Raw genomic sequence first — 15,128 nt, 5'->3', positions numbered from 1 at the left:
TGTTTAATAAACAAACTGTCTTGGGCCTGTGCAGAGCAGAATAGAGGTAGGCAGGAAAAACTAAACTGAATGCTGGGAGAAAGGAGGTGGAGTCAGAGAGAAGCCATGGAGCTACTGTTGGAGACAGACATGCTGAAACCTTGTTGATAGGCCACAATCCTCATGGTAAAATATAAAATAATGAAGATGGGTTAATTCTAGATGTAAGAGCTAGCTAGCAATATGCTTAAGTAATTGGCCAAGCAGTGATTTAATTAATACAGTGTCTGTGTGATTATTTCAGGAGTTTGGGCAGCTGGGAAATGAACAAGTGTCTTCTCTACAACACATAACTCTATGTTCCTTACTGGCATAATTATTTTAAATAAAATCATTTATTATTAATAAACTTTTCTGTTCACTACAAACATACATGCTTTTATTTTTATTAATAAAATATTCTTCAAATAAAATAAGAATTTTAAAGTCCAAAGTTTTTTAATTTCTCAAATTGCTGTACATGTATAATACTATCTAGAGTTCATAATAATGCTATGAATATCCTCACTTTAATATAAATAAAATATCAACTTTTATAACAAAATTATGTATCTGGTATTTTAAGGTTAATTTTTAACTATGTGTATATGTGGGGATGGAGTATGTACATGTATCATTGGAAGTTTCCACAGAATTCAGAAAAAGCTATTGAATTCCCTGAAGCTGGAATTACAGAGGATTATAAGTCATTTAATAAGGGGGCTGAGAACCAAACATGGGTTCTCTGTAAGGGCAATATGCAATCTAAAGCTCTGAGCTATTTTTCTAGTCCCTATTTCTGGTATTTTAAAATGTCTCATCAAACCATAAAAGTTCATTTCCTGAATATTAGAAATCAGGTCATTTTGGTCACTACTTAGTGTAACATAAGAAAGTTTTTCTTCAGTTTCCTATAGTTATAATTCTAGACATGTAGACATATATAGTCCCAATGAAAGAAAAGAGACCATGAGTAAGTTTTAAAATGTGTCTCACAGAATAGTAATGATACTTGTGATTTTATTTGAGAAAGTAAAATAATGACCCTTTTCATTTTTAAGATTGATATGGTTTCTTACTAAGACATGGGAGTCTACCTGGCTTTGGGTCTTGGTACAGTCTTCCCACTTGACATGGGGGAGATCTTGCTTCTTTTGTGTTTAGTTTTCTATAGTTTAATTATGTCATTGACTCTTGTCAAAATGATGTTTCCAGAAAGCACATGAATTTGAGACTCTATCTTTTTGTATCTTTATTTTATAAAGGCAAGTGAGACCACTTCAATTCAAACACTTCCACACTTCCAAGAAACAGTTAAAAGAAGGCAGAGATGAGCAGAAACCCCTTGTCTGACACTCATACAGTTGCCATGGACCTGCAGAAGCAGTGGGAGAACACAGAAACCAACTGGCAGAAGGAAAAGATGGAGTTACTGGACCAGTTTGATAATGAAAGAAAAGAATGGGAAAGTCAGTGGAAGGTCATGCAGAAGAAGATCGAAGAGGTATGGTTTGATTTAGTTTAAACATACTCTAAACTCCAATCTAGAAAAAAAAAAAAACATTAGATCAAAGTCAGTACAACCTCACCTACTGGTGTCTCTGAGACTGCTTTTATTTTGTACCCTTACGTTAAAATGAAAACTTAGAAGTGGTTTTCAACTTTGTTTATGCTGTCAACCTTTTAATACAGCTCCTCATGTTGTGGTGACCCCCCCAACCAAAAAATTATTGTGTTGCTACTTTATAACTGTAATTTTGTTGCTTCTATGAATCATAATGTAAATATCTTATATATATATATACACACTAATGATGAATACATACATATATATATATGGTCTACAGTGTACAAAGCTAGGATAAAAAGGTTGAGAAAAACACAAGGAAATATTCTCTCAGGCTATAGAGAATCAACCCTTGTTTTTAAAAATAAAACAAAAAATCTAGTACTTGGAAATATTATGATTATGTAAACATAAATGTTTTTAACAAATATATTGTTCAAAAAATACAGGACGCTTATTAAAAGTTACTTGGATCTAGTATTAAAATTTTCAGGTTATTGAACTGTGTTGTGTGCTAGAAAAGTGAAGACTCCTGAGTGTACATATCTAACATCAGTGATGTTAAATAATAAGATCACTGAGTGAAAGCATTCGGCATCCGGCATCTAGTATCCGAAATCCAGCACCCGGTATGAAGATGCTTGTACATCTCTGCTGAGCTCCTGTCCACATTCATTGCAATTGCTCTTGAAGAGTCAAGCTATACGCACTCAGACCATTTGAACATAATCCACATATGAACTATAATTATGGCTACATTGAGTTGATAGAAATCTTGAAATCTTTTTGTTTACTTTGCAATCTTTTCTGTTTGTGTCCTTTGAAAGAACGGTCTTTCAAGGACTGAGTATCAGATAGGACAGATTCCCTATGCCAAACAAAATGTTCTCCATTCATTACAGTGTACTAGTTTGTGTGTGTGTGGGGGGGTGTAGTTGTTCTTTTAACTTGTCAACTAAGTTGAGAAGTTATGGGAAGCTATAATGGCATAGAATTACACATAAGTTAAATGATACCAAGGCAAATTTGAAGGATGAGATGAATACAGAAGGAATTGGATATAATACACAAGAATGGGACTTTCTCAGACCCAATACATTTAGCATGCAAAATGAAAGGTCATGTGTGTCATGAGCACAATTTCCTTTGGGATTGAAAATACAGCAATTGTCCTTTTACTCAGTAATTTTTTTGTTTTGTTTTGTTTTAAGAGAGAGGGTTTTTGTTGTTGTTGGTTGTTGTTGTTGTTGTTGTTAACAGCCCCAGATATTGGGAAACTTGCTTTATAGAGCAGACTGGCTTCAAACTCACAGAGATCCTCCTGCCTCTGCCTCCCAGGTACTGGGTTTAAAGGTGAGTACCACCACACCAAGCCTATTCAAGAATTCTTAAATGGGGACAACACTACCAACGACACCTTCAAATTTAACATGGTACTTTTGAGAGTTGTCCCTTCAATAACACATGGTGAACAGCAGTTCAATACAGATAACTTTATAAGCATCAAAACATTTATTGCTGTGGTTTGGTGACAACCTTGCTTCAATGAGGTGAGTGACTAAAACTTTAATCAACGTTGGGTAACTAAAAGCACCACGTATTCTTAATATATTAGTTATGTAAATTCTCTCAAATGAAGTTACGGTTCATTATCAAGTAAGTATGTTATTATTAAAGACATTTATTGCATTTGTGAAATGAAGTTTTAAAGCTTTAAAGTTATTTGATGGTCTGTTTTGAAAAATGACATGCTTTTGCAAGATACAAGTCTCAGGAGAATGCCACTTCCTTCTTCACTTTAGGGGTGAGTTGACAGAGTATCTGCTGATCTCACGGAGGTAGCCTCCTTAGGAAATAATTTAGGATTGTCTTTAACAGAGTCAATAGATGGCCCAAGCTCTGTTTTATCATGTGGAACACTTATGCACTCATTTTAATCTGCACAAAAACAAACAACATTCTTAAAGAATGTGTATCACTGTGTCATTAAAAATATCACTATAATATCTACCCCTCAATAATGCAGTTGACGAGCTAAAGGGGATGATTAATAAGGGCTTACTTAGAGGGAAGAATATGTCGATTTCCTATATGATGTTGTCAGCTATTTGGATAATTAATGTTGCTATATGAGATCATATGTTTAAAATATTTTACTTTACTAATGTTAAACTCTTATTATATCAGAAAGTGGTTAGGGAGAATAGCCAGTAATTGATTCAGGTCAGTGTAATTTTGTTATTGTGCTTCTGTATTCTGAACAGATCCAGACTTCCTTTATTTTTTATATGCGTATTTTTTTATTTTTTATTCATTTACATACCAACCACAGTTTCCCCTCCCTTCCCTCCTTATCCTTCTCCCCCACCTTCCATCCACTCCTTAGAGAGAGTAAGGTCTCCTATGGGGAGTCAACAAAGGTTTGTGTATCAAGTTGAGTCAGGACCAAATCCTTCCCCCCTGTATCAAGACTGAGCATGGTATCCCAAAATAGGGAATGGGCTCCAGAAAGCCAGTTCATGCAACAGGGATAAATCCTGGTCCCACTTCCAGGGGCCCCACAAAAAGACCAAGCCACACAACTGTCACTCACATTCAGAGGGCCTAATTTGAACCCATGCAAGCTTCTCAGCTATCAGACAGAGTTCAGGAGCTCCCACTAGCATGTGTCAGTTATCTCTGTGGGTTTCCCAATCATGATCTTGATCCACTGTACCCCTTGCTCATGTAATACCACCACCTTGTCTTCCACTGATCTCTAGGAGCTCAGCCCAGTGCTTGGCTGTGTATCTCTGCATATACTTCCATCAGTTACTGGATGAAGGTTCTATGATGATAATTAGAGTAGTCACCCTTCTGATTAGAGGAGAAGGCCTGTTCAGGCACCCTCTCCACTATTACTAAGAGTCTTAGCTGGGGTCACGCTTATGGGTTCCTGGGAATTTGCCATGCTCTCCTCTCTGTCTCTCTCACAACTCAACCATTCTTTTCTCTGATGCTCTTATCCCACTTCCCCTCTCCTTGTTCCCCCCAACCCTAGTTTACCCAGAAGATTTCTATTTTTGCTTCCTAGGGTGATCCATGTATGTCCCTCTTAGGGTCCTCTTTGTTACCTAGCTTTTCTAGGACTATATGTTGTAATCTGGTTATCATTTGCTTTACATTTAATATCCACTTATAAGTGAGTATATACTGTGTATGTCTTTCTAGGTCTGGTTACCTCTCTTGAGATTATTTTGTCTAGTTCTATCCATTTGCCTGCAAATTTCATGATTTCATTGTTTTTTACCCCTAAGTAATGTTGAAAGGAGGCTGCTTATTGGTTCCCAGCTTCTCAGCCCCAAAATAATCACAGAGAAACTGTATTAATTAAAACATTGCTTGGCCCAATAGCTCTAGCTTCTTATTGGCTAACTCTTACATCTTCATTTAACCCATCTTTATTAATCTGTGCATCACCAGGAGGTCATGACTTACCGGCTAAAGTTCTGGTGTCTGTCTCCATCTGGGCTACATGGCTTCTCTCTGACTGCCTCATTTCTCCCAGCATTCAGTTTAGTTTTTCCTGTTTATCTAAGTTCTGCCCTATCAACAGGCCAAGGCAATTTTCTTTATTAATTAACCAATCTTATTCACAGCATGCAGAGGGGAATTCCACATCAGAGTAATACTCCATTGTCTAAATGTACCACATTTTTTTACCCACTCTTTGGTTGAGGGGCATCTAGGTTGTTTCCAAGTTTTGGCTGTTATCAATAATACTACTATGAAAATAGTAGAGCAAGTGTCCTTGTGGTATGATTGCACATCCTTCGGGTATATGCCTAAGAGTGGTATAGCTGAGTTTTGAGGTAGATTGATTCTAAGTTTTCTGAGAAACTGCCATACTGATTTCCAAAGTTGCTGTACAAGTTTGTACTCCCACCAGCAATGGAGGAATGTGCCCCTTCATATGCATATGCATCCTACCTACCATAAGTTGTCATCAGCGTTTTTGATCTTAGCCATTCTGAATGGTCATCTCAAATTCATTTTGATTCGCATTTCCCTGATGGCTAAAGTTGTTAAGCAATTCCTTAAATGTTTTTCAGCCATTTGAGAGTCTTCTATTGAGAATTCTGTTTAGATCTGTAACCCATCTTTTTAATTTGATTTCTTATCAAAAAAAGCAGAATCCTTACTTTGCCCTACTAAAAACTAGTCTTTATGGTTCACCACAATTGTTCTAGCTCATTCTTGTTTTATAGGCATTCTCTATATGCACAAGCATTAATACCCATGGTAGTATATAGTAATATTGCAAAGAGAACTCAAAATAATTTGCTCAGTATCAATAATATGGATCAAAGCTAGGCACACCAGCACACACCTTTATTTCCACTGCTCAGAGGCAGAAGCAGGTAGATATTTGGGAGTTTGAAGTCATTCTGATCTTCAGAATGAGGTTCGATTCAAGACTATGTAGTGAGATTCTACTTTTAAATATATATACATATACATTGATCAAAAAAGAAAGAAAAGAAAAAATATATTGATCAAATAAACTAGCAAAAGTAAATTTTTAATTTTTATTTCTTACAGCTTTGCCAGGAAGTAAAGCTGAGGAGGAAAATGAACATGAATGAACATTCTAAGGTTATTAATCTTGATCATGTTCGAGATAAAATGGAATTCCCTCCAAATCTCCCCAGTTCAAGACAATGTGAATTCAGAGTGACAAATCACCAAGATGGTCTGGTAAAGGAAAACAAAGTAGAAAGAGACTTCCTCAGGGAAGGAAATCAAGTGTACAGAAAACAAAACGTACCCCCGGAAAGCAAAGTAGGGCTTCTGAATCTGGTGGCCACAGAAGAGAAGGCGTGTGATGTGTGCGCTGACAGGAGGCCTTCGGAGGAGGAGAGTACAAACTGTTCTGTTGCCCTTAACACAGTAAGTAAGATAGGACCAGCCAGAAACTGTGTCTAAAGAAGTGTGAACACTCTGAGTTCTAACAAAGGTTCTTTTTTATGTGTTGTGTGTGTGAAGGCTCTTGACGAACTCGCAAAAGTTAGTGAAGAACTGTGTACCTTTCAAGAGGAAATCCGAAAGCGCTCTAACCACAGAAGGTAGGCTGGCACACATGTGATCGTTGTAATCTGGGAAATCAAAAAAGAATTCTGTTTATAGTCAGTGAATCTAAACTGCCTCTTAATGTATACCTTATTTCATGAAATCTTCCAATCCATTTCATTACTTAAATATTAGGAATATGATATTTCTTTTGGTGTTTAGTTAAGATAGACTGTAATAAATGATTATGTATCCTCGACTGTAGTTCTTTCTCATTGTGTGTCAGCAGGTGGAAAAATATGCAAATGGACAGATCCAGTTAAATCAGTTATTAAACATGACAAAGTTGACAATGTGGTGTTTGAACAATACAAGAGGTTCTGTTTAAATATTTTAATACTGGACCATTTATTTCTCAACAGTTAGGTATATAATAAAGGAATATGTACTTCCAAGTAACACTTTATATGTCTATATGGCACCAGCTCTGGTTTTATGTCAGAATCATAATGTAATTTTAAGACTAAGCTTTAACTAAGTTTAAAAAAAATAATTTGGAGTTCTGTGCATGGCTAAGTACATATTATTTTGTATCAATATTTAGCTCATTGAGGGACCGGAGCTTCTCTTAGAATGTTACAACAATGAGATTCCTTATTGTTATTTAGCTGTGAAGAACCTGAGAAGCTTTGTGATGACTTGCCACAGAGTTTGTCACTGTGCACTGCACTCCATTTGCCCATTGAGCTTCCTCCCTTCTGTCCTCTGTTAATGGGTGTTTCCTATACTTCATCTTACATTGTTGTAGGAGCTTTTTATAAGTTGAATATGTATAATTTATTTTATTATGTGATTTTGATGTTTGTTCATCCACATTGTTACTCTATTCATGTCTATGCAAAGACTTGTCCATCTCCGTTTACAAATTATATAGAATCTCAAGCTGTCATGGTGAAAAAAAAGCTGTCATGGTGAACAAGAACATGAAGTTGAGTGAATAGGTAGGTAGAGAGGATCTGGAAGGAGTTAAAGGAAGATGAAAAACGTGATCAAAATGTATTTATGAAATTCCCCAAAAAACAAAAACCACTAAGAAGTAAAGCTTCCATGGTCATCCCATGACCTTGAGAAATTACTTTAAAGCCTCAACATGTGGGCTAACATTGTTCTAAGATTTGGCATAACCTATCTTTCATCATCTCTCGCTCTGCTATAAGTCTTTGCAGGATGCTCTTCATACTCTCAAGGGCACACTTTGCTAGAGTTTATTTCTTCTTAATACCTTTCTTTGATTCATAAAATACAATCTTACCTTCCTTTCAAGTTCAAATGACACCTTCCATTTGGAATTACCTAGTGTTCATGATACTCCACTCAGACTGACACTATTCCCAATGTTATTTAAAATCCAAGGAGAAAAGTGAAGGCTGAATAGGAATTATTTAATAGAAAATAGAACTTGCATAGGAAAATGAGGAAAAGGATATGATAGGAGAAATACTGTAGAAATGGGAAAGTCAAGAGCAGAAACTCAAGAGACTACATTGCATCGTTTGAATCTAGCGTGAGGTTTCACGCTAGGAAAAGTAAGGGATTGACACTGACTAAAATTTGGGTTAGAACCATGAATATAACATTGAAGGCTTTACCTTACAAGAAAGCAATAAATAGCTCTTATAATAAATTAATTTAGGATACATACATATATACACATATATATCACATTGTGTATATAATCACATTATATATATGTATACATACATACACACATATATAACTACACATATAATATTTTAGCAAATTGTGACTTTTTTAATAGCATAAATACATTTTTAAACTATGACTTCTTTTAAAAGCTCATTTTGAGAAAAAATGTCATTAATATACCTTGATTTATAATTGTTTAGGATGAAGTCTGATTCTCTTCTCCAGGAAATGCCAAATGAAATCAGTGTACCTCATGGGCACCACTTGATCAGTAATGGCCAGGGCATCCTTCCAACCAATAGGGAGAAAGAAAAACAGAAAAAGAATCTGAGCTGTGCCAACGGACTCCAAAACAATTCTATGAAAAACTGTGGAATTGGTTTAATTGACTTACAAAGAAGTGAAACTCCTCCAGTTCCTCCTCCAAGAAGTACCTCTCGAAATTTCCCCAGTTTATATTCTGAACAAGCCCAAGAAAGACTGAAGGAAAGTTTATATCACAGGTGGGTGGCCCATGAGAGTCAAAACAAAACTAACTGCAATTCTCATCTCCTTCTGAGGCAGTCGCCACTGTTTCCACAAGAAGAGAGAAATTTGAAAGATAGTACCATGGTTTCCTCTTTGACACCAGAAGTCAAAATAGATAGCAAGCCTCCAGGTAATGAAGAGATTGGACTTAGTATGTGGTTATGTGACTCTGTATCAGGTACAAAGGAGAGCCCTTCTGTGCAGTCCCAAAAAACTGGTTTTACACCCAATAAAGCAAAATTTGAAAAGGTGATTCCAGATAATCCTAATAAATCTCAGCTTGATCTTCATGTGAAAAATGACTTTCTTCCCTCAGTGACACAGAGAGATCCACTTAGAAGTTACAGCTGCAGTTATGAACAGATTCCAAGGAATGAAAAGCTAGCAGCAAAGATTGATGAATTTAACAGAACTGTCTTCAGAACGGACAGAAATTGTCAAGCAATACAGCAGAGTCAAAATGATTCAAAATCACCTGATGATCTCAACCTTCTTGATATCTCTCTTGCTCATAGAGGTGACATGCCAGAACATGACAGTGGGACTAGTGGTTTGAAAGTTAGTGACCACACACATGGACCCATAGAAAATGTGTTCAGTGATTCTGCAAAAGTCTCTGTAACAGGCCCAGTCAAACAAACACAGGCATGTACGAGTCCCAGCAGCTATCAGCTCATGTTCCATGAGCATGATTGGAGACCAAGCAATTTTTCTAGCCGGCCAAGGTCAGCTGATCCCAGATCAAATTACGGTGTTGTGGAAAAGCTGCTGAAAACCTATGAGACAGAGACAAGGCCTGCGCAGCAAAATTCAAGATGTTTCAGAGATAACTGGACCAAATGTGGTTCTGATGTAAGTGGTGGTATCATGTCAATGTTTAGAATTGTGTCAAATGGAACACTTGGTTTAGTGTGGGATTCTGCAAGTGGAGCAAGGACTAGATTCAACTCAGATAACACAGTTGAGAAATCAGGGACTACATCTGTCTTGAGCAATAGCTCTGAAGTCAAGTTTAGTTTCTAGATCATATAAGTACAATGTCAACCTATGTTGGGATCTTCTTAATGTCTTGGCCCTCTGTGAGGCAATATCTTAATATGCACTGAGGGTATAGTTTTAAAAACTTCATCTAGTACATTACTTACAAATAAGTAATATTAAGGACACGAGTGGTGATTGTGCCTTTAATTTCAACACTTAGGAGGCAGAAACGGGTAGATCTCTGTGAGTTTGAGACTGGAGTGATTTTTCAAAGTTAGCTCCAGGCCATCTGGGACTAAGTAGTGAGAATCTGCCTCAAAAATAAGTACAAAATAAATAAATAAATAAATAAATAAATAAATAAATAAATAAATAAATAACGACAAAAGATACTTTCGAAAACCTAGGGAAAGCTGTTTGTTTCCTTTCTTTAAAAAAAAATCATAGTGTATATCTGTTGAGTTAAAGTTTTACTCTAAAGTTTTATTGTTTCAGTAAATTAATTTTTAATAGCTTCCACTTTCTTGATTATGATTGATTCAGACTTTCCCATTTCATGACCTGTGACCTCATAGGGTTTGCAACATGAATGTACGTGAAGGCAAAGCAATCATTCAAAACAATGTCTCCTTTTAAATGCTTAAAAATTAAAAAAAAAAACAAAAACAGATCTTTCTTTTTGCCACTAAAAGACTATCTACAAACTACAGCTAGTCATAGATACTTTTCACATGAAAATTAACAAAAAGAATGGGTATTTAAATAAACTTTTCTTCTCTTTTTTCTTATGTCCATTTTAAAAGAATACTGTCTTCATTAATTGTAAAAGGAGAGGTCAAGAAAATTGGTATTTACTATGAAGACTTATACAAAATGCCCTTTATGTAAATATGCAATTTAAATAGGATGACTTATTATCATTAGTCACCATTTCAAATAATCCCTTGGCTTTTGTACTTTTCCTTCATTTTAGTTGGAACCATAACTCTGTAGGTTCTATGACCAGAGGCACACAAACACGTACATTAACAAACAAATTTCTCATTAACTAAGAATAGATGCTGAATGTTTCCTCTTTTTCATTGATCAGATTGCTTTGCCTGTTAAGAGCACTGCCTGCTCTTCGAAAGTTCCTGAATTCAATTCCCAGCAACCACATGTTGGCTTACAACCATCTGTAATGAGATCTGGTACCCTCTTGAGGAAGCTACCTGGTCAGTTGTTCTCATCAACTTAGACCATGAAACCCTATATGAACAAGTTCAACAGAACCGCCATATACATGCTGCCCATGCATGCTTCAGCATTGCCAGGACATAAGTTTCATTCATTCAATTTCATTCTACTGTAGATCCTTAGGAACATATTGTATTTCTTTGCTTCATTTTTTTTTAAAAAAGAAAAACTTGAATTAAATTTACATATCCAAAGGGACAATTTTAAAAATGAGGATATTGCTTGGCTATGAAGGAAAATAGTAACACCCAAGTCTGTCCTCTCTGCCTGTCTCTGGTACAACAATATCAGCTTTATTAGGCAGGCCAGTTAGAGGGTTGTGGGAGCTAGAGAGATGGCTCAGCAGTTAAGAGCACTTGCTGCTCTTCTAGAGGCCCTGGTATCCACCAATAATTTCAGTTTCAGGGAATCTGATGACCACTTCTGACCTTTATGGGCACCAGGTACACACACAGTGCATACAGGCAAAACACCTATATATAATAAAAATAAATATAGAAAAATCATTGAAAGGACAGTTGGAACCATGAGCACAAAATCTTATGAACATTTTTATTATTGTTGTTATGGTGGTGGTGATGATGATCCTTTTGATTTTTTTTTTGTGTGTGTGTGTGTGTGTGTGTGTGTGTGTGTGTGTATAAAGGTGGCATGTGTAAGGAGATCGTGGCCTTTATTTGTGTTATAGGAATCCATAGCAGTGAAAGCCTCGAATGGAAAAGGATTTTCCCGACCTGCCAGACCAGCTAATCGCCGACTCCCATCCAGATGGGCATCGAGATCGCCATCCGCACCCCCAGCCTTACGGAGGACTGCCTACAGCTATAAAGTCTCTCTGCAAACCGAAGCCCAGATGGTCTAGATGTAGCCTGGATTGCTGGATTATACAAGTTCTCATCCGTTTGCCAAACTGAATATTCAGAGTGTTTGCAAACAATCCTGTTCTCTTCTGCAACTTTCAAGATCACTGGGACAAGCAATCGAACCCTAACTTTCCATCGGTCTTCAGTGTTTTTAATCTGTGGGATAATTATCTCCTTGTACTTTAATTTCTTAGATTAGATTTTTTTATTGCCATCCTCATTGACTTTCCAAAATGATTTAAGTTGAAACAATGTACAATATTGTATAGTCTAACTTTCTTGCAAATGCAGAAAACAAGATTCTGTGCATGGCCATGTGTTTGTAGGTGCATGTATTGTCATAGGAATGTATTTAGGTAAAAAATTATGTGCTAGTGTTGACCTTAAATTATAACATGTAGACCTATATATTCTTTGTGTTTATTTTAAAGTTTTGAAAATATACAATCCTATTTATATTTTGCATACCTTTTAATAGGTATATACCTAAGGCATTTGACATTCATATATTATTTAAACACTTTCTTGGTCACTAACTACATTGAAAAATGAGAATTATACATGAACCAAACATTAGAAGTTTTCCAGAAATCAATTTTAAACAGCATCTTAACCCATATGGAGGTAACTGATACTATTGATTTCTTGTTTAAATGAAAACATCACAAGTATAACATATCAGTCTTCTAAAACAGGTATAAGATGCTCATCCGTGTTTTTGTATATCATCTGGTAGTCTCACTTGGCTTTAACTGTATACTTGATTCTTGGAGCCAGTATCGTAAGACTGCCTTAATAATAACAGGACAAAATAATGAATTTCTTTTGTTGATTTCAGTAACAAACCTTCCTTAAATGAGATGCAGAAAAGGAATTAAATTGTGCTGAATTTTACTTTTTGTTAAAATTGTGGTAAGTTTTTAAGTTTAGCTACTTTATTTGGAGTTCTTTCTCTGCGGAGGTAAGTCACTTGTTTTGATTTTTCCTTTTTTCTAAGTTTTTCCCAATAATTAGAAGATAAAAGACTAATTCCCATTTTTTATAAGGAGGATGATCAGGAACAACCTTTCATTGATAGCTAAACTATATTGCATTTCTTATCCTGTGTAAAGAGGCCTTAAACTAAATTTTGGCATTTGTGGTCAATGTGACCACCTATATATATCACAGCTACAATTTGCTCACACCAGATGCATGAAAGCTATATTGATAAGTGGCATAGGAGAAGTAGGAAAGTTGAGATCCTCAGAATCTTACATGGCCGATCTTAAAACAACTTTGTTGTAAATTGTTCTCGTTTAAGAGCAACTGTGTTACATGGTTAGTACTAATCTACTTCACCCAAAAAGAAATTCTCATGCCTAGCAAATTCAGTGGGCTTTCTCCTTATGATACTGTAGCCACTAAAAGGAATCCACCTTATTATTCCATTCCTTGAAGTAAAATAGGTAATTTGTAAATCACAGATTGCCTTAAAAGGCTTGAGACTGTGGCGTGGTGATGGCTAGATTCGTGGTTTACAGTAAAAGGTTTCCAGGGCTTAAGTGGAATTAAGTGTCTAGAGTGTGAGTTTGGCACACGTAGTGAAGGTTATAGATCCACTCTCTCATTCTTAAAGGACTTTTTCCTACCACAGGAGAGCAGCCAATAAACTGGGTGTTAATTGCTCTATACTTTAAACCCTAGAGACGAGAAAACCCTGGAAAAGTGGTTCCTTGGGTTAAAATGATAAGCTAAAGCTATTGCTGTGTTCACATCTGTTTCCCTGAACCCCTGTATCCCAGGCAGCACCTCTGTGTCCCAGGCAGCACCCCTGTATACCAGACAGCACCCCTGTATCCCAGGCAGCACCCCTGTATACCAGGCAGCACCCCTGTATACCAGGCAGCACCCCTGTATGCCAGGCAGCACCCCTGTATCCCAGGCAACACCCCTGTATCCCAGGCAGTACCCCTGTGTCCCAGGCAGCACCCCTATATCCCAGGCATTCTGGGATTGATCAGTAGCCCCCTGTCTCTGCTGTGTTCATGTCTGTTTCCCTATGTCCCAGGCAGTGTCTCAGGCAGCACCCCTGTATCCCAGGCAGTCTGGGATTGATCGGTAGCCCCTTGTTTCTATGCTCAAGCCAGAATTCTGAGCTCTCCTTTAAAAATGGGAAGGCCTAAAAATAATAAAAATAGATTTCTAGCAGTGGGGACCTGGGATTCCTGGAATCTTTAATAAAACAAAACAATGTAATATATTTGATGGCCAGGATGATTTGGAAACAGGGGTACTGACTAGAAACTGAGAGGATTCAAACTTTGGATAATATCTTTCATCACTTAATACTTTTCTTTGTTATCAAAAAAAGAAAAAAAAACAAAAATAATTACATTGCCAGGCTTTGTAAGTTTAAGCCCGCCTTTTCTATTATCATTTGAATAAACCAATGGGACCATTTTAATATCTTATATTAGCTTGAATCATAGATTACTACAACTGAAAAGTTAGCGTTTAGTCCAACTCCTGGATTAAAGAACTGAAGACTAAAACAAATTGACTAGTCTATGTTCTCTTTTAGAGCTATTTATAAATTTTATGAAAAAAACAGATAAATGGAAATTATTATTGTTGACAATTTTTTCTTTTGAATTCTTGTGATTTGTAACTGGTCCTTTTTCTATTCTGGGTAGACGTTTTCTTCCCTAAAGCATAACCTTTCATTATGCCACCATCCCTAGGTTTAAGGATATGTGTAACCATTTACAGGAATATTTCGTTAGGAATATCTACTTAGAAATGTTTTCCCTAGTAGCTTTTGAAAAAATGAAAAAAAGTCTTATTTTTCCTCTTTTATAAAGGATTATTGAAACTTCTAACTGATCTTCTAGCAGACTACTTGAGGTCATATCTCTCTCTCTCTCTCTCTCTCTCTCTCTCTCTCTCTCTCTCTCTCAGTGTGTGTGTGCGTGTGTGTGAATGTGTTTGCACTTTCATGTACATTTTTAATATGCCTTATATCCCCAAACCAAATAGAAAAATATAAGTGATAATTTGTCTTATTTACCACTTCAAACATGACCAAGAGCTTTCTTTTGTCCATATAAGAAATGAAGACTATGTTTTATTTTGCTAACATTTCCCCAAAGCGTGATTTACTGCTACATAAATGATTTAAACAGGTACCACAAAGTCCC

General features: G+C 36.3%; 1 protein-coding gene across 1 annotated transcript; it reads left to right on the top strand.

The window, feature by feature from the left end:
• The first annotated feature begins 1,335 nt into the window (after positions 1-1,335).
• Kiaa0408 (KIAA0408 ortholog) lies at positions 1,336-15,128 on the top strand. Its single transcript, XM_013352413.2, has 5 exons — positions 1,336-1,522; positions 6,167-6,514; positions 6,611-6,690; positions 8,542-9,721; positions 11,775-15,128. The coding sequence occupies exons 1-5, from the start codon at positions 1,349-1,351 to the stop codon at positions 11,946-11,948; spliced, it is 1,956 nt and encodes a 651-aa protein (XP_013207867.1). The 5' UTR covers positions 1,336-1,348; the 3' UTR covers positions 11,949-15,128.

Source organism: Microtus ochrogaster, linkage group LG9 (genome assembly GCF_000317375.1).
Source record: "Microtus ochrogaster isolate Prairie Vole_2 linkage group LG9, MicOch1.0, whole genome shotgun sequence".
NCBI lineage: Eukaryota > Metazoa > Chordata > Mammalia > Rodentia > Cricetidae > Microtus > Microtus ochrogaster.
The sequence above is the reverse complement of the archived record's forward strand: the minus strand, read 5'-3'. Positions and strand labels throughout refer to the sequence as shown.

Coding starts and splice junctions, on each gene's coding strand:
- Kiaa0408 (XM_013352413.2), top strand. CDS start 1,349: ATGAGCAGAAACCCCTTGTCTGACACTCATACAGTTGCCATGGACCTG. Junction 1,523..6,166: donor TGCAGAAGAAGATCGAAGAG/GTATGGTTTGAT, acceptor TATTTCTTACAG/CTTTGCCAGGAAGTAAAGCT. Junction 9,722..11,774: donor GGACCAAATGTGGTTCTGAT/GTAAGTGGTGGT, acceptor TTTGTGTTATAG/GAATCCATAGCAGTGAAAGC.